The sequence below is a fragment of the Anomaloglossus baeobatrachus genome, chromosome 1 (assembly GCF_048569485.1).
Source record: "Anomaloglossus baeobatrachus isolate aAnoBae1 chromosome 1, aAnoBae1.hap1, whole genome shotgun sequence".
NCBI classification, from domain to species: domain Eukaryota; kingdom Metazoa; phylum Chordata; class Amphibia; order Anura; family Aromobatidae; genus Anomaloglossus; species Anomaloglossus baeobatrachus.
Genome location: NC_134353.1, coordinates 839,445,847 through 839,465,322, shown reverse-complemented (window position 1 = coordinate 839,465,322; position 19,476 = coordinate 839,445,847). Strand labels below are relative to the sequence as shown.

Below are 19,476 nucleotides of genomic sequence, written 5' to 3'. Positions count from 1 at the left end.
AGGGTTTAGGAATCATAGCTCTGTAATGCATAGCCTCCTCTTTTTCAAGGGACCAAAAGAAATTGGACAAGTGACTCTAAGGGCTGCAATTAACTCTGAAGGCGTCTCCCTCGTTAACCTGTAATCAATGAAGTAGTTAAAAGGTCTGGGGTTGATTACAGGTGTGTGGTTTTGCATTTGAAAGCTGTTGCTGTGACCAGACAACATGCGGTCTAAGGAACTCTCAATTGAGGTGAAGCAGAACATCCTGAGGCTGAAAAAAAAGAAAAAATCCATCAGAGAGATAGCAGACATGCTTGGAGTAGCAAAATCAACAGTCGGGTACATTCTGAGAAAAAAGGAATTGACTGGTGAGCTTGGGAACTCAAAAAGGCCTGGGCGCCCACGGATGACAACAGTGGTGGATGATCGCCGCATACTTTCTTTGGTGAAGAAGAACCCGTTCACAACATCAACTGAAGTCCAGAACACTCTCAGTGAAGTAGGTGTATCTGTCTCTAAGTCAACAGTAAAGAGAAGACTCCATGAAAGTAAATACAAAGGGTTCACATCTAGATGCAAACCATTCATTAATTCCAAAAATAGACAGGCCAGAGTTAAATTTGCTGAAAAACACCTCATGAAGCCAGCTCAGTTCTGGAAAAGTATTCTATGGACAGATGAGACAAAGATCAACCTGTACCAGAATGATGGGAAGAAAAAAGTTTGGAGAAGAAAGGGAATGGCACATGATCCAAGGCACACCACATCCTCTGTAAAACATGGTGGAGGCAACGTGATGGCATGGGCATGCATGGCTTTCAATGGCACTGGGTCACTTGTGTTTATTGATGACATAACAGCAGACAAGAGTAGCCGGATGAATTCTGAAGTGTACCGGGATATACTTTCAGCCCAGATTCAGCCAAATGCCGGAAACTTGATCGGACGGCGCTTCATAGTACAGATGGACAATGACCCCAAGCATACAGCCAAAGCTACCCAGGAGTTCATGAGTGCAAAAAAGTGGAACATTCTGCAATGGCCAAGTTAATCACCAGATCTTAACCCAATTGAGCATGCATTTCACTTGCTCAAATCCAGACTTAAGACGGAAAGACCCACAAACAAGCAAGACCTGAAGGCTGCGGCTGTAAAGGCCTGGCAAAGCATTAAGAAGGAGGAAACCCAGCGTTTGGTGATGTCCATGGGTTCCAGACTTAAGGCAGTGATTGCCTCCAAAGGATTCGCAACAAAATATTGAAAATAAAAATATTTTCTTTGGGTTTGGTTTATTTGTACAATTACTTTTGACCTCCTAAAATGTGGAGTGTTTGTAAAGAAATGTGTACAATTCCTACAATTTCTATCAGATATTTTTGTTCAAACCTTCAAATTAAATGTTGCAATCTGCACTTGAATTGGATGGTTATTTTTTTTCCTGTCCTCTTATTACTTTATAGTAATAGCTGCAGAAGTCAATGTAAGCTATCACAATATTTAAGGAGCTCTCCATGCTAAAAAGTCTCCAGTCACTCAAAGCGCACACTGTCAGGATTCCCTTATATTTTCAGTGTGAGTGGGCTGTCAATATGATTTTCATATTTGCAGTCACGTGTCTAATAGCTTGCCATAGGTTTCTCTCAATAGAACATTTAAAGAAGCAATTGAGACTGTAGTTGGGTCGGTAAGTATGGGAATTGCACAGACTGCCACTATTTCTAAACATACATGGGTATCCTGACAGTGTGAACATTGCACACTGCCTTGATTCGACAATCTGCAGTCACACAGAGGGACTGTAGACTTTTCAGCTTTAAAAATTCCTTTAACACAATCGAGATATAAAAGTAGAAAACAAGTAATGAAACAACATAAACCTATTGCAGCTTTAGAGCATTAGAAATTGGCAAAATAGAATGAAAAATTTTAAAGGTGAGTACTTTGTCTTGTTGCAAAAAGAAAAAAGTTCATTAGGTAAAATAAACATAATTTGGAAAGTTGATTATCTCTACCAGTAGTGTTGGAGCCTCATCGTCTGCCCTTTGTTTATTTGTCTGATATTCAATACCGAGAAGTAAAAATGTTCTCATCAGTTCTCTGTCATTTGAAAACACTTAAGGGTCAAATTTCAAGATGCAAAACAAGACGTATTTGTAAACTTGACCAAATAGTTTTCTGTAGCCGACAATATGGAGGGTTCCAGCTGTTCACGACCCTACAGCTCTATATCAAGTCTGTGGTCAGCTTTCAAGCTTTTAAAGTGCACAAAATGGCTAAATCTGTTGAAACTATTTTGTAGCTTTGAGCAGAATCTTCAATGTATTTTTTACTTTCCTGGGCTATTGGGCTTCAGAAGGAAGAAGGCTTTTACTTTCTTAAAGAAGTTGTTCCAAGAATGAAGTACATTTTAATCAATAGTTCTTGGATTAATATTAAGTTTCACAATTTAATAAAAAAAAAAAATGTTCCTGTGCTGAGATAATTTTATATATGTGTCTCTGCTGTGTACTGTGTAATGGCCGTGTCTGACCGTACAGAAACATAAATAGTAGACAAATATGGTAATTTTGAATATTTTTATTAGTATTTTTTTTTATAATCTGCAAAAAGTGGACCAAGTAATTAGCAAAACACCCGACGTTTCGGCAACTGGAGCCTTTTTGAAGGTTTTGCTCCACCAGGACTCTTCCTCCTCCCCAGGCCCTCACCTACAGAGGCATTATATTCCGATCATTTCCTCGTTTCCTGACCTTTGGTCAAATTTGATGTACTGCAAAAGTGTGGTACCTCACAGCATGTCCTTGATGGCAGTCCGCCAGTGACTCATGTTGCCTCTCCTTTACCTACACGCAAAACCTTGAAAAAGGCTCCAGTAGCCGAAACGTCGGGTATTTTGCTAATTACTTGGTGCACGTTTTACAGATTATCAAAAAAAATACTAATAAAAATAGTCAAAATTACCATATTTGGCTACTATTTTAGTGCTGGGGTTCTTACTTCTTAGTCTGTCTATTTACCCCAGTAGGACCTATTTACTTGTAGTGGTTGAGCCTGGCTTATCCTGCCTGCATACAGGGACATGGTCTGATCATACCACATCTCCTGGGCTGAGGTGGAAACAAAAGAATATAGGTATGAAAGAATTGAAGGCACTCACCGGTCTTTGCTGTGCAGTGAAAACATTTAATCACAGGTGGAAGTTACATGCTGTGGCACGCGGGGAGGGGGTGAGACGGGACAATGCGTCAGACGACGGCCGTTTCGCACTCTTTTTTTTCTAGACCCGTTGAAGCACTGTGAAAGAGTGCGAAACGGCAGTCGTCTGACGCGTTGTCCCGTCTTACCCCCTCCCTGCTTGCCACAGCATGTAACTTCCACCTGTGATTAAATGTTTTCACTGCACAGCAAAGACCGGTGAGTGCCTTCATTTCTTTCATACCTATTTCTTGGATTATTCTGGACTTTTGAATGAGCACCACGTAGCTGTTGCAGGAACTTTTCTGCCATACCATTTTGTTCATTGCAGCAAAAAGCGCATTCACAAGGCAGATTGTGAATATCAGCCTTCGCTAAAAATATTCCTCGTATTGAGCAGTGCCCTGATTTTCCTTCTCAATTATTTGAAACAAAAGAATATATAGAGAGATCATAGCTGATACTTTCTGTGAGCTAAAGCAGTTTCTGCTTGTTTTTAAACATGTTTTACCTCACAGAAAGCATTTAATTCCGTGCTTTAATGTCTGTAGCCAGGAGCTGTGGTATCATCAGACCATGTCCCTGTACGGTCAGACACGGCCATTACACAGTACACAGCAGGGACACATATATAAGATTATCTCAGCACAGGAACATTTTTTAAAGACATCCAATTGTAGAACTTATTATTATTCCAAGATCTATTGAATTAATTGAACATTATTTGTGGGAAAATCACTTTTCGCTGTCCCTGTTCTCATTAGAGATGACTAATGTATCAGAATATTATATACAGTGCTTGAGAAATTTGCAATCCATGTATGTTAGAAGAGCAGTGGAAAGTTTTGTGTTGCAGATATGTGGATATGTGAACTTTGCTGCTAATATGGCCTAAAAATTAAAAATAAAGCTGAAGCACCCAGGTTTGTGGAGCTGGAAAGACAAACTTATGACTTGCCTGTTTTTCAGCAAAGCGGATTACTTTATAAATGGCTCATACAATATTTGTAATAACAGATTCACTGTAAAATGGTAACAAGGGGCCTAAGATTGATAGAACATGTATGATTACACTTTCTAAACCTTTCTAAGTTCTAATGAATTTATATTTTCAACAAGTTATGAGGTTTTTAAATAAATCTTCAATGTTAATGATATTTGGTACATTTATTTTATATCCTGAATTGGAGATAATATTTTGACAGACGCCAATTCCTCCAAAATCCAACTATAGATGCACTTTTCAAAAATCGGAGTGGTTAGAAATGTGGACACCGGTTAATTCGTCTCTTTTTTTGTTTTGTTTTTAGATTATACATTATTAACTTAAAGGGGTTGTCCACTGCTTCATAACCTGCCTTGCTAGACAAGCATATTTGTAATAAATTACTCGCTTCTAAGCATTCTGCTGCTGATCATGTGATACAATATTTTCTTCCTGTGACTTTCCTTCCAATTTTCTCCTCTTCTGACCTCTGAATTCGGATAGATCTTCCTCAACGCTTCACACATTCTCCTCCTAATGGAGCCTGGTGACGATGTGTAAAAATCCAAAGCCCTGAAGAAGGTCAGATTGAATAGAGGAAAATATTGTTTAGACACATTGAGTCTCATGATTGTCAGCGAGATGACAGCTAAACAATTAAAGATATACTTATCTGCATACTTGTTTGTCGGTTATAAAATACTGTATAGCCGTTTAAAAAAAAACCAAAATGGAACTCTCATTTTAGGAAAGGTAGACAATGGGGGACTGTGTATCCCAGAATCTTAATTTCTAAGAAACAAACAGATAGTTTAACAGGTTGAGATTACTACTGCGGTGAAAAGTAGTGTATGTGATATTCTGAAAATTATCTATTTATCTATAGCTCCCTCTATCTATCTTTCCATCCCTCTATCTATCCATCTATCCCTCTATCTATCCCTCTATCTATCCATCCCTCTATCTATCTATCTATCTATCCCTCTATCTATCCATCCCTCTATCTATCTATCTATCCATCCCTCTATCTATCTATCTATCTATCCATCCCTCTATCTATCTATCTACCCTAACCTACTGTATCCTCAACTATCCCTTGTAGACTGTGAGCCTTCGCGGGCAGGGACCTCTATCCTCCTGTACTTGTCTGTGTCTTGTATTGTTTATGAATATTGTACTTGTCCCTATTATGTATACCCCTTTCACATGTAAAACGCCATAAAATTGATGGTGCTATAATAATAAATAATAATTATCTATCCATCTATCTATCCATCTATCTATCTATCACTCGTCCTTTATTGACTGCCTAATAGAGATGAGTGTACCAGAGCTTTAAAGTTTAGTGTTCTTATTGAATACAGACTTTACAAAAAAATCAGTTTTCGAGTTCAGGTGCTTTACGTGTGCAAACCACTCAAGTGAGCATCGCTGTGCCTGGGTACGCTCGGTGTTTTGCTCAGTGTAAGCCGCTTGCAGTGTTTGAATGGTTTCCACTGGGGGTAACAATATCGTGCTCAGATGTAGTGTTTACAAAAAAAACACCAAACTACCTAATGAGTGACTTCTAATGAGGTTTGGGTCAAGTTTGGGAACAAAACTTTATCTAAAGTTGGTCTGAACCCGCCAAACCCGAACTTACACGGGTCCGCTCATCTCTACTGGCTAAAAATCTGTCTTTTGATATGAAAAATGTTTATCAATCATTGATTTGCACTAATCAATTTACATTGATGTAACTCTGATTATCTATGAGAACTGGACAAAAATCTGCTTATAAAAAGGGATCTTTATACTGGACGCCACCTGAACAACTCAACTCGTAGTTCATGGTTGATTTGTGAAGATTACTGCTTTATACAATAGAGCCATAAGTTAAAACATCAAATCAGTGATCAGTCACTGCGGTGACCTGTTGCCCTGTCTGATCTTCTGATAAGATGACATCTGTCAACTGGCATGAACATTTTAAGCTGACCATACACATTAGTTGAACAATGCTTTTCCGAATCGCATAGTTGACAGCTGTCTCAGCCTATTTTCCCGTATACATGTGCGCTCACTCAGCTGAGCACTCCTGTGTGCCCTATGAGAGAGCCGCTGACTGACCCATTGGCCGGCAGGTAATCTCTAGGAGAACAATGTGATCTGCTATCCAAAAGAGGACATGTACTATCGTCATCTCTCCCGACAATCAGTCAGCTGGTTCCACCATATACAACAGATGGTCAGCCCCCATTACTCTAATATATATGAGGGTCTTTATCCTCAACAACTTAAAGAGACGTTTGGGCATCATGGATCAGATACTAGCTGTGCTATGCAGCTGGGTACATTATGCCCTTCTTTAAACTGTTGATTTGAACAGTCGGGACCATAAGGGGAGACCTGACTAGTCCAGTGATGCCTGAGGCTGGCTTCTGCTCTTCCCGCTCCAATTGATTGGCAAGTCTTTCCAATGTGTGTACATCCGGAGAGACCAGTCAATCAAATGGAGCCAGACAAGGAGTTGGACCTATTTTGGAATATTCATGTCTCTCCTTATGGACCTGAACTGCATTTTGAAGTTTGCAGCATTTCAGAGACATACTGGGCTGCAGCTGTCAGGTTTTCCTTAAGATTAAAAAAAAGTGTCTGTGTATATTAAAGGTAGACTATCCTGTAAAACATGGTAGAATGCAAGATCTGAGCAGATTAATTTAAAGTCTTGAGGGAGAAGGGGTTGGTCTTCACTACACACTACAGCACTGCCGGTACAGCCTGACAGGTTCTCACTCCTTTATGATGACCGTGCACTAATCTCCGCATAATCCTAATTGCCCACTCCCTTCCTAAACTTAAGGTCCAGTCACACTAAGCAACTTACCAGCGATCCCAACAACGATAGGGATCGCTGGTAAGTTGCTAGGAGGTTGCTGGTGAGATGTCACAGTGCGACGCTCCAGCGATCCCACCAGCAACCTGACCTGGCAGGGATCGCTGGAGCGTCGCTACACGAGTTGCTGGTGAGCTCACCAGCAACCAGTGACCAGCCCCCAGCGCCGCGTGGAAGATGCTGCGCTTCGTAACTAAGGTAAATATCGGGTAACCAACCCAATATTTACCTTGGTTACCAGCGCACGGAGCTACACGTGCAGAGAGCAGGGAGCAGCGCACACTGAGCGCTGGCTCCCTGCTCTCCTAGTTACAGCACACATCGGGTTAATTACCCGATGTGTGCTGCAGCTACATGAGCAGAGAGCAGGGAGCAGCGCACAATGCTTAGCGCTGGCTCCTTGCTCTCCTAGCTACAGCACACATCGGGTTAATTAACCCGATGTGTCCTGCAGCTACATGTGCACAGAGCAGGAGCCGGCACTGACAGTGAGAGCGGCTGAGGCTGGTAACAAAGGTAAATATCGGGTAACCAAGGACAGGGCTTCTTGGTTACCCGATGTTTACTGTGGTTACCAGCCTCCGCAGAAGCCGGCTCCTGCTGCCTGCACATTTAGTTGTTGCTGTCTCGCTGTCACACACAGCGATCTGCGCTTCACAGCGGGACAGCAACAACTAAAAAATGGCCCAGGACATTCAGCAACAACCAACGACCTCACAGCAGGGGCCAGGTTGTTGCTGGATGTCACACACAGCAACATCGCTAGCAACGTCACAAAAGTTGTTCGTTAGCAGCGATGTTGCTTAGTGTGACGGGGCCTTTACTCCTAGGAGGTCAAAAAGACCCAAAGTATGAAAATCAATAAGGAAGGTGGGTGACTATGGAAAGGAAACTAATGGATTTGGTTTGGTTGTCAGGGGTGGAAGTCTGTTTGAGATCTATTATTTTGACTGCTATAAATTTAGTGTTTTTTTTAGCTTCTGGCATGACTTCCCATACAGATGAAAGTGTAACCGGATACTCCTCACAGGAGCTCATTTATCACATGTGTTAGGTCTGACAAATACACAGGGGATGGAATTCTTTTCTCATTTTCCGGGTAGCTCCTGTAACTTAATTTTATGTTTCTCTGACATTTAATTATTTTAAAATTACAGGACAACATGGAGAGAAAAGTGAGGAAAATCACTATTGCATCCAAACCGGACACTATGTACTTTCTCCAAATCGAATGGGAGAGAGAATTAGATAGTGGATTTGGTGTCACCCTCTGTGATGGACGTGACGCCTGGACCGGGGAAGGTAAATTCAGAAAGCTTTTTTAGAGTCATTTGTGTATATGAAGCCTTCTTTATTTTTTTGTACAACCTTTTATTCATCTTTCTCCTCCACATGATTGCATACACTAAAAGTCCCATTCACGTGTATTGTACTAATTAAGCTTTTTAGCCCAAATTTTACAATGAAAATCCACAGCAAATCTGCCACGTTAGGCACCACAAAACAGCAGCAAGATTGTTCCACACTCGACTATACGGGAATTACCGGTATACTGTTCAGATTGCATGTGACCATTAAAGGGAACCTGTCACCAGTTTTCTGCCCTATAAGCTGCGGCCAACACCAGTGAGCTCTTATAAACAGCATTCTACCATGCTGTATATAAGAGCCCAGATCTCTGTGCAGAATGTAAAAATGATCTTATAATACTCAACTAAACTGGTCGCTGCTGTGGATGTGGCTCAAATGGGCGTCTTCGTCCTCCGGTGCCGTCCTCCTCTTTCGGCCAGCTTCGTTTTCCTTCTGAAGCCTGTATGAATGACGCTTCTATGTCATACACACTCGCCAGTCCCGCCCTGCTATGGGCAGATTAAAGTGCGCCTGCTCAGGACCTGAATGCCGGTGAGTGTGTATGACGTCGGACACATCATGCACCGCGGCTACAGAAGATGGAGGACAAAGATGGCCGAAAGAGGAGGTGTGGCAGACGCCCATTTGAGCCACATCCACCGCAGTGGCCATTAGGTGAGTATTATAAAGCGTTTTTCATGTTCTACACAGCGGCTCGGGCTCTTATATATGGCATGTTAGACTGCTGTATATCAGAGCCCATTGGAGGTGGCCGCAGCTTATTGGGCAAAAAACTGGTGACAGGGTCCCTTGTGTCAAAAGTCAGGATGACCTCAATCTTTACTGGGATTGAGACATTTTGTTTCTGGAGCTGAGAAAATTAGGAATAAATAGACTGAGACAAGGCAGTGTACTGCAGTCTGCTTTATATCAGGAGTATGTACTCTGACCTACACCAGGTTTCTTTCAACCAAGTATGGCAGCTAGATTATATTCACATGCAGTTTTTTGCAGCATTTTTAGCTGCTTTTTTTAGTCTGAATTACGTGTGACTTTTCTACATTAAATATTTAATGAAGTTAGGGGTTTTTTTTTCCACCAAAATACAGCACACCTATATGCTGCATTTTAGCACTTTCTCTTTGTTTTCTATAGGTAAAAAAAAGCTGAAAGAATTACCCTGCCTCAGATATAAAAACAGTTCTCAAATTCAGTCAGGAAAAAAAAGCGTGTACATGAGGTTTCTAAAATCTCATAGCTTTTGCTGCTTCTTATTTGTATAAATAAAGAATGCTCCCCCCAAAAAATGTTGCAAAAATACTGTGTGCACATAGCCTAAGGGTATGTTCACACAGGTTGTTTTTTTTTTGGTAAGTTTTTGCTGCGTTTTTTAGCTGCAGATTTGACTTGGCGTTAAGCAAATCCATGCTGATAAAATGCTGCTTTTTACAATACCAGCAAAGTCTATGAGATTTCTTAAATCACACACACACACACACACACACACACACACACACACACACACACACAACAGATATCTCACACACACACAACAGATATCTCACACACATTAGATACATCCAGCGTTAAAGAATGCTTTTGGCCGCAGAGAATGATGGAAGGAAGTCACGTGTGTCCGCAGGTCCTGTGCACAAACGACCAAGGGTTATATAAAAGCTGTCCTCGGGTGGTTGGTCTATACAACAGCTTTCCCTGGATACAACTGCAGATTTTTTCCTGACTGTTTTGTCAAATATCTGTGTTTTTGCTGCAGATTTCAAAGAATGAGCATGTCAATTCATTGATACAACCCGTTCTGTTGAAAAAAACGCACCAAAAACGCCACTAAAAAACTTACCAAAAATGCAGGTGACTCAGATCACGTTTTGGTCAGGAAAAAAATCTACCAAAAAGCCCGGTGTGAACATAGCCGTAGTGTTTTGCAAATAGATTTTTTTTTCAATGGTTTCTTCATGTTGATAAGGTTGGGAATCAGTGGGCTTGTGTATACTGTAGATCCTACAGGAAAAGGAGGGGTCAGCTCATCGGTCAGGCGCTGAAGATTAATCTGCTGGGTCAAAATGCTCAGAAAGTGTCTCTGTTGCTCCCAGTCTTCAGCAATTGTAGAAATGAATAAAACTGGCACAATTGATCCCATTGATTAAAATTTCAGTACTTCATATTAAAACAAGTTACAACACTAGAAAAAAAAATTGAAGTATAAGGCAAACACATTTCGAATCCTCCTGGGTATTTTCAGTAATGTTGCTGTCGGTTGAGGAGATGGTGCAAATGTATCGCACTGGTGGTGCTGTGGTAGAGGTGTGTTATTAACAAGATATGTACTCAACATCTCATCAACCAACATCAACAGTTTGGAAAAAGACCCAGAAGGGTCTAAATGTTTTCCATTGTCCCACTTTTCAGCCATCATGTTACTTCTTGGCCTCCTCTTTGAATTGTGCATCACGATAGCCGCTCATTGAACACTTTGCACCACATAACTGAGTGTGCAGTGAACTCTTCTGTTTTACTGGACTGGGCTCATCAGGATGACATCCCGCATACAGCTCCTTATACATCTTCCAGTGCTCTCCATTTTAACCAACGGCTCTGTCTGAATACATTTTCTCTGAAAACATATGTAAAACAGAGTTCTACATAATCAGTATTTGTTGTTGCTCATGACTATGCCATGCAAGAAGATGCGACACATGAACGGAGCGCTTATGAGGCCGAGGGAAGAACTTGGCATAGGGCACACCAAGTGTTATACCATCATTTTACACAAAGTGAAAAATCTAACTTTTTATCGAGGAGTTTGTTGCTGTTCATCATCAATTACACCATGGCGGTTGTTTAGAGGAACAATTGAAGAGACAGTTTTCCTTTAAATATGTAAATGAAATAAGTTTTTACATCTGTAACACTTTCTTACCTATCCTGATTCTGAGTTTAAAGAGGTTGTCTACTATTTGGACAACCCCTTCTCAATCACTACATTTCCCCCAAGTAAAATAATAAACACTAAAGTTCCCCCTGGCTCCTGCGTCATTTCAGTGGTGTTGGCTAAGACTCTCCCAGGGCTCGAGTGACATATTATGTCAAGCAATACCTCAGGCCAATGAGTGCTGGCTTCAATCTACCCTCCTTCGGACAAATCAAACATCCAGAGGAAGTGAGAGCGCAGCTGTAGCCTTCATTCCCTTTGGATGTCAGTTGTGTCCAAAGGAGGAGAAAGTGAAGCAGCTGCTGATTGGGCGCAAAGATTGCGTGACATAACAATGTCATGTAAGTCCTGGGAGAGCCAGTGATGTCACTGGAGGAACGGTGCCGGAGATAAAAATATGTAGCAGAAGAATCACGGCGTTTGGTAATATTCATTCCGGTCCTTTTGTATTTTTCTCTTCTGAATTGGAATATGATTGTTGTGACCACTGAGAAATAATAATTTCAGAGAAACGTATACGGTAGTTACAACATTATAGGATAAAAGCAAACCAAACTTTTTTCTAAACCAAAGATCACATTGTCATGCTTTGCTTCTATCTACTTATCTCACAATTTGATTTTCTCAAAAAGTGTCCAAGGAGGATTTGGCCAAGGAAGCCGCAGATATGGAGATGAATCATTCGAAGTATATGGAAGAGTTAAAAAAAGCCTTAATCACTGCGCCACAGACCGGTAGCAAGTACAGCTTTGACCTTGTGACAGATGAAGAAGACCCTGAAATGTATTGTTTTACATATGAGAAAACATTAAACGCTATTTCGGTGAGTACAATATCTGATAATACCATCAGTAGTTAGCTGAGAGTAGGTAGTCAACATGCATAAATCAGAAATGTTTATTAAAGGGAATCTGACACAGGGTTTTTTCCACCTAATCGGAAGTCAGCATAATGTAGGGGCAGAGACCCTGAATTCAGCAATGTCACCTATTGAGCTGCTTAGTGTGGTTTTGTTAAAATCATAGTTATATCAATAGATTACCCCTGTAATAAGATCTGCTGTCAGATAGTCCAACCATCCCTCCTCCACTGATTGGCAACTTTCTGGCTATGCACAGTGTACCCATAAAGCTGTCAATCAGTGGTGGAGGATGGTTATACAGGACTCAGTATTCAGATGGTAGATCTGCAGTAGATGAAGCAGTTTTCAATTAAAACTGTAATAAACAGTAAAATAAGTGACACATTGCTTTAATCAGGGTCTCAGTCCCTACATTACTTTCCTCTCAGATGGGGGATCAAAAACCTGGTGACAGATTTCCTTTAATTCCCTTTTGGTGCCTAGCAGTGCTCTTTGGGACATTAACAGAACAATCCGCTGCTGATAAATGTTACATTCTCTCTAGTCCTATAGTGTCGTATGTAGATTCAATAGATGCGCAGCATATACAGTATATAGTGTGATTAGATGCTGTAAAGGCACAGTGTCCCTATCTACTGTCATGATATGACCTTCACTAAACTTATCCCGATTGGCGATTGTGTGACTGCCTGCATACACAAGCAGACCAAAGCATTCAGAGCTATACTAGACTGCTCAGTGCACAAAGGCTTCCACGGTTCTCGTCAGTACGAGTCTTGCTTACGCAGCAGGGCTATGGAGTCGGAGTCGGTGTTGATTTTGGTGGAGTAGATATAAAATGCACCGACTCCTATAATATATAATAAATTGGGGACAGTAGTGCAATGCAGAATGTGCTGAATATTTTTTCATTGAGATTTGGGAAAGTTATGAAATGTCCTATTTCTGATCTAAGGCTACATTCACACACAGCGTTTTTGCGGCCTTTTTTTGAGGATATGTTTTCAGCTGCAAAAGCAGATCAGCTTTATAAAAAACCGCATCACCTGAAAGGTTTTTGAGCTCATAAATAATGTTTTCAATAGCAAAAGCAGATTAGAAAAACACCACAAACTGACTGCTCATTCTTTGGCTTTGACAAGTATTTGGATGACATGGAGCAGGCAAAGCATTGCCGCAAGGAAAAAGATTTCCAGCAGCAGATTGACCAGATTTCAGCAACATTCTTCACTTGCTCTCAAAGAAATAGAAAAATTCAACCATTATATACACTGTGTGTATATATACAGTAGAGACCAAAAGTTTGGACACACTTTCTCATTCAAACAGTTTTCTTTATTTTCAGAACTCTGAAAATTGTAGATTCCCATTGATGGTATCAAAACTATGAATTAACACATGTGGAATGAAATACTTAACAAAAAAGTGTGAAAAAACTGAAAATATGTCTTATATTCTAGGTTCTTCAAAGTAGCCATCTTTTGCTTTGATTACTACTTTGCACACTTTTGGCATTCTCTTGATGAGCTTCAAGAGGTAGTCACCGGAAATGGTTTTCCAATACTTAGATGCTTAGCACTTGTTGGCCCTTTTTCCTTCACTCTGCGGTCCAGCTCACCTCAAACCATCTCGATTGGGTTCAGGTCTGGTGACTGTGGAGACCAGGTCATCTGGCGTAGCATCCCATCACTCTCCTTCTTAGTCAAATAGCCCTTACACAGCCTGGAGGTGTGTTTGGGGTCATTGTCCTGTTGAAAAATAAATGATGGTCCAGCTAAACGCAAACCAGATGGAATAGCATACCAGTGCAAGATGCTGTGGTAGCCATGCTGGTTCAGTATGCCTTCGATTTTGAATAAATCCCCAACAGTGTCACGAGCAAAGCACCCCCACACCATTCTTTTCCATGCTTTCAGGTGGGAACCAGGCATGTAGAGTCCATCCGTTCACCTTTTCTGCGTCGCACAAAGACATGGTGGTTGGATACAAAGATCTCAAATTTGGACTCATCAGACCAAAGCACAGATTTCCACTGGTGTAATGTCAATTTCTTGTGTTCTTTAGCCCAAACAAGTCTCTTCTCCTTGTTGCTTGTCCTTAGCAGTGGTTTCCTAGCAGCTATTTTACCATGAAGGCCTGCTGCACAAAGTCTCCTCTTAACAGTTGTTCTAGAGATGTGTTTGCTGCTAGAACTCTGTGTGGCATTGACCTGGTCTCTAATCTGAGCTGCTGTTAACCTGCGATTTCTGAGGCTGGTGACTCGGATAAACGTATCCTCCACAGCAGAGGTGACTCTTGGTCTTCCTTTCCTGGGGCGGTCCTTATGTGAGCCAGTTTTTTGTAGCGTTTGATGGTTTTGCCACTGCATTCGGGGACACTTTCAAAGTTTTCCCAATTTTTCGGACTAAAGGCCGCTTTACACGCAACGACATAACTAACGATATGTCGTCGGGGTCACGGAATTCGTGACGCACATCCGGCGTCGTTAGCGACGTCGCTGTGTGTAACACCTACGAGCCACCGCTGAACCACTGCTAACGATCAAAAATGCTCACCCAATCGTTGATCGTTGACACGTCGTTCATTTTCAAAATGTCGTTGCTCGTTGTGGACGCAGGTTGTTTATTGTTACTGAGGCAGCAGTAATCAAAGCAAAAGGTGGCTACTTTGAAGAACCTAGAATATAAGACATATTATCAGTTGTTTCACACTTTTTGTTAAGTATTTTATTCAACATGTGTTAACTCATTGATTTGATGCCTTCAATGTGAATCTACAATTTTCAGAGTCCTGAAAATAAAGAAAACTCTTTGAATGAGAAGGTGTGTCCAAACTTTTGGTCTGTACTGTGTGTGTGTGTGTATATATATATATATATATAATATAATATAATAAATATATATATATATATATATAAATATATAAAAAAAAAAGCTGAGTGTTATACCACCATAATTCATTGGTAAAAGGTGACAAGAGCATTGGCAACTAATCTGGCCGCCATCCCCATGCTAATCATCAACACTAGAAGTAGCCGAGGGGGGAACTAACATCCTATGCACCGCGAACTCAGCCGGAGAACTAGCTATCCTGAAGGAAGGAAAGATGAATAACTCTCTGCCTCAGAAAATAGACAAAGAATAGCAAGCCCTCCACATTCAAAGACTGCGGTGATATAGGAAAACACAATACACAGATGATAGGATTAGCAAAAGGTGAGGCCCCCACTGACTAAAATAGGAAAGGACAGGAAAGGGGCTGATGGTGGCCAGAGAAAAACCCAGCAAAATTCCAAATTCATGAAAGTACAAAAAGGCCCTCAGATCGCACGATCTGCACTCCGTCCTATATCAGGCGCTCTTGTCATACCAATGAACAGAAAACAAGAATCCTTACAAATTCAAAAAGCCACAAACACATGGACTTATAGGAGCAATACTCCAAACATAACTGCAGGGAGTTTCCCAGCTGAGCAACTGCGAGGGAAGATCCCTGCATGCAAATAAACTGAAAACAACCACAGCAAAAGACAAACTCAGATAAGAGTAAAGGAACCAAACAACAAATAAAGAGCAAAGCACTTATCTGGGATAGATGTGGTGTGGAGCAGAATGAAGCTGGCTGGTGAACAAAGAGCAACTGACATCCGGCATAGCCTGCTATCAGACCAGGATTTAAATAAGCAGAGAGTTAGCAATGGAAACGCCCATTGCTCAACACACCTGGTCTATGTCCAAACCATTCCTGGCCACAAGAGGGAGCCTCCCAGCAGCCAAAGCATAACTGACATTCACAACAGCTGAGTGTATGTGTGTGTGTATGTAGGTATGTATGTCCGCTAAAAGAATCCGCACTGTCGCATTTACAATCACGAAATTTTGCACAGACACTCCATGTCACTCAGGGAGCGTCATAGACTATGTTTGGGTGGGAAAATGTAACCCTGCGCTTTACAGTTACTCTCCAAAAATCCTGCTTCCATTAAACTGAATAGAGGTGGGAGCTAAAGGCTATTAATAGCAACTGTCAGTGGTTGCTATATGAACTAAATAAACTGTTAGTATAAGAAGCTCATGTGTGAGGTAATATGATGTCAGTGGGGAGTCGGATAGAGAGAGACAGAAACAGACAGACAGACAGAGACAGACGGGCAAAGAGACTGACGGGCAAACAGACAGCCCTGGAAAGAGACAGCCCTGGAAAGAGACAGCCCTGGAAAGAGACAGCCCTGGAAAGAGACAGCCCTGGAAAGAGACAGCCCTGGAAAGAGACAGCCCTGAAAAGAGGATGCCCTGAAAAGAGGATGCCCTGGAAAGAGACAGCCCTGGAAAGAGACAGGCCCGGAAAGAGACAGGCCCGGAAAGAGACAGGCCCGGAAAGAGACAGGCCCGGAAAGAGACAGGCCCGGAAAGAGACAGCCGGGCAAAGAGACAGCCGGGGAAAGAGAGAGACAAAAAGACACACACATAGAGACAGACAGAGAGAGAGAGACAGACATACAGAGATGGAGACAGATAGACTGATATAAATACAGACCGAGAGATAGAAACAGACAGACTGAGACATACACACAGACAGACAAGGAAAGAGACAGACTGAGACGGACCGATAGCGACACACAGACAGAGACTGGGAGAGAGACAGAGATAGTTAGAGAAAGGGTTGGATCCAGCATCAAATTCAAATTTGAATTTGATGCAGGATCCAACCCTTTTTCTAACTATGACTGACTACAGCCTGGCCTCCTGAAGGATCACGAGCACGCCTAGTCCTGCTGCACAGAGCTATATGGTAAGCTGGAGTTTTTTCTATATTATACTAGAGAGACAGAGAGACAGTTACAATCCCGGGTAACGCCCGAGTACTACAGCTAGTGTATGTACGTATGTATGTATGTGTGTATATATATATATATTTAAATGTATATGTGTAAATAAATATATATATATATATATATATTTATATATATCCTGTAGACTGTGAGCCCTCGCGGGCAGGGTCCTCTCTCCTCCTGTACCAGTCTGTTATGTACTGTTAATGATTGTTGTACGTATACCCTTTCACTTGTAAAGCGCCATGGAATAAATGGCGCTATAATAATAAATAATAATAATAATAATAATAATATATATATATATATATATATATATATATATATATATATATATATATATATGTAATATAACCAAGAAAAACAGCTAAACTTTAAATGGCATGTATTAGAGGATGTGCACTGCACTAAAAATTCCAAACTGTACTATTGTAAATTTGAGATTTTTGGCAAAACATTTAACTATTTATGGCAGCACTTACCTGGTGCTTTTTAATCCCGTACCCATGACTGAATCATGGCCGTGGGTGGCACAGGCCACATTATATATATGTATATATATATGTATATATATATATATATATATATATATATATATATATATATATATATATATATATATATATATATATATATATATATAATATATATTGGTTGTCTGCAAGAGGCTTAGGTTGGACAATTCATGTTGGTGCTACTGGCAGGATACTCCTCAGTGGGGGTAATACATGGCTCAGGTATGGGGTACATTTCTGGCATTGGGTGCCATGTAAGTTACTGCGGCCTTACTGTGTGGTGTTACATACACGTAATGCAATATACTCACCAGTACTTCAAGGAAACTTATTCACCAGTAGGTCATACAAAGGAAGAAAAGGATTCATTTTTTTTTTCCTATTGCATCTTGTTTCTTAGAGCTGTTTCGGTGGCACATGTTCTCTCATGTCACAAAAACAAATGCATCAAGATTTTACACACCGCTGAACGTTCCCGAAACGCATCCCTTTCTGGTTATTTTCCCTTGAACAGCTCTTTGTTCACATGAATTACAATATAAATAATCCACAGGAAATGGATGGACTGTATTTTCTTATTGTTTAGATTTGTTTATTTCCTGAATCAAAAAACAAAGAAATCCAGCAGGGGGTTCTGCTTACGGTTCACCATATGTTTTCCATGAAGATGTGCTTACTTAAGCTCTCACACTTCAGACGCATAGAAATCGTCTATGATGGTTTGGTAACATACATCATCTGGGATGTTCAAACGAAAATCTGTGCCTGTATTATTCATCCTGACATTACAGAGCTCTTAAGATGCACAACTGTCTGCTTTACCACCACCAGAGCACATTTCCAACACTGTAACTTCCTTGCTGACTTTAAAGTCTAAACGTAGATTAACTCCTTATGTATTGTTTGCATATTTAAAGAATAGCTTTCATCTCTGAGAAAAACACAAAGACTTTTGTGAATAATATATCATTAGTGAATTAGATGACTTCCCTCAGTATTACAGGGGCATGTGTTTTACTTCCACTTTATCAGTGTGAGCGTAAAATCTGGCGAGTCTCTTCTCTCCGAGTTACCAGCTATGGCAAGTGTGAGGATTGTTTCTCTACAGAATGTGAGGTAAAAATTGAGACAAACACTAACCATACATAAAATTTGCTAGACGGTCTTTATCAGATGTGTAATAAAATGTCCTTTATGCAGACCAAATAAAGGAGAAGGATACAATTGCTTCTGAAGGCTTAATCAGAACGAGGAGGACATAGCTGCATCCAAAAGGTTAATCTGCAAGAAAAGGATTTAGCCGCATAACCTATTAGTTAAATAAAGACTGCCACAGACAACTAATACAAAATATTTGCACATCTGTGTAGACAACATCATGCCATATAAATCTAATGCACCAAACCAATCTTTAAACATTCACTAGGTAAAAAGGACATAAACATATAACTTCTCTTAAAGGGAACCAACCACCAGATTTTACCATAAAAAGTAAAGCAGTGCCATACTTTAATTAAAATCTTACCATTACATTTCAGATTGGATCTTTGATTCCAGAAAAAACATTCATAAAGATCCAGAAATTACTACATTTTTTGATTGGCTAGTGCAGCAGGCCGGACCTTAGTGGGTCGGGTCCTTTGTCTAAAATCCTCCTCCGTAGTCCTCCTGGGTTGTCCCTTTTCTATATTTAAATTTAGCACTGTGCCGCCATTGCTGCTGTTGGTGGCATGTGTGCATAGGTAAAGTAATGATGTCTTCATTAAAATGGCGCCCGAGTCAGCACATGCTTATACCACAGTGTCCGGCTCCATTTTATTGAAGACACTGTGGAGAAGACAATGAGCAGCATCGGAGCATGCGCAGATTTATTTTTTTCATTTGCACATGCACTGATGCCACTCATAGTCATCTCCAGTGTTTTCAATACA

The 19,476-nt window shown here is 40.8% G+C and overlaps 1 protein-coding gene across 6 annotated transcripts in view; it reads left to right on the top strand.

Moving 5' to 3' along the window:
• Positions 1-19,476, top strand: part of XRCC4 (X-ray repair cross complementing 4) — a 456,138-nt gene that overhangs the window by 83,537 nt on the left and 353,125 nt on the right. For all 6 annotated transcript variants that reach the window (XM_075341952.1, XM_075341967.1, XM_075341960.1 and 3 more), the window contains 2 exons: positions 8,195-8,339; positions 11,970-12,160. In XM_075341952.1, coding sequence (XP_075198067.1) covers positions 8,201-8,339; positions 11,970-12,160 — 330 coding nt within the window. In that variant the 5' untranslated portion in view covers positions 8,195-8,200. The remainder of the gene's footprint in view (positions 1-8,194; positions 8,340-11,969; positions 12,161-19,476) is intronic.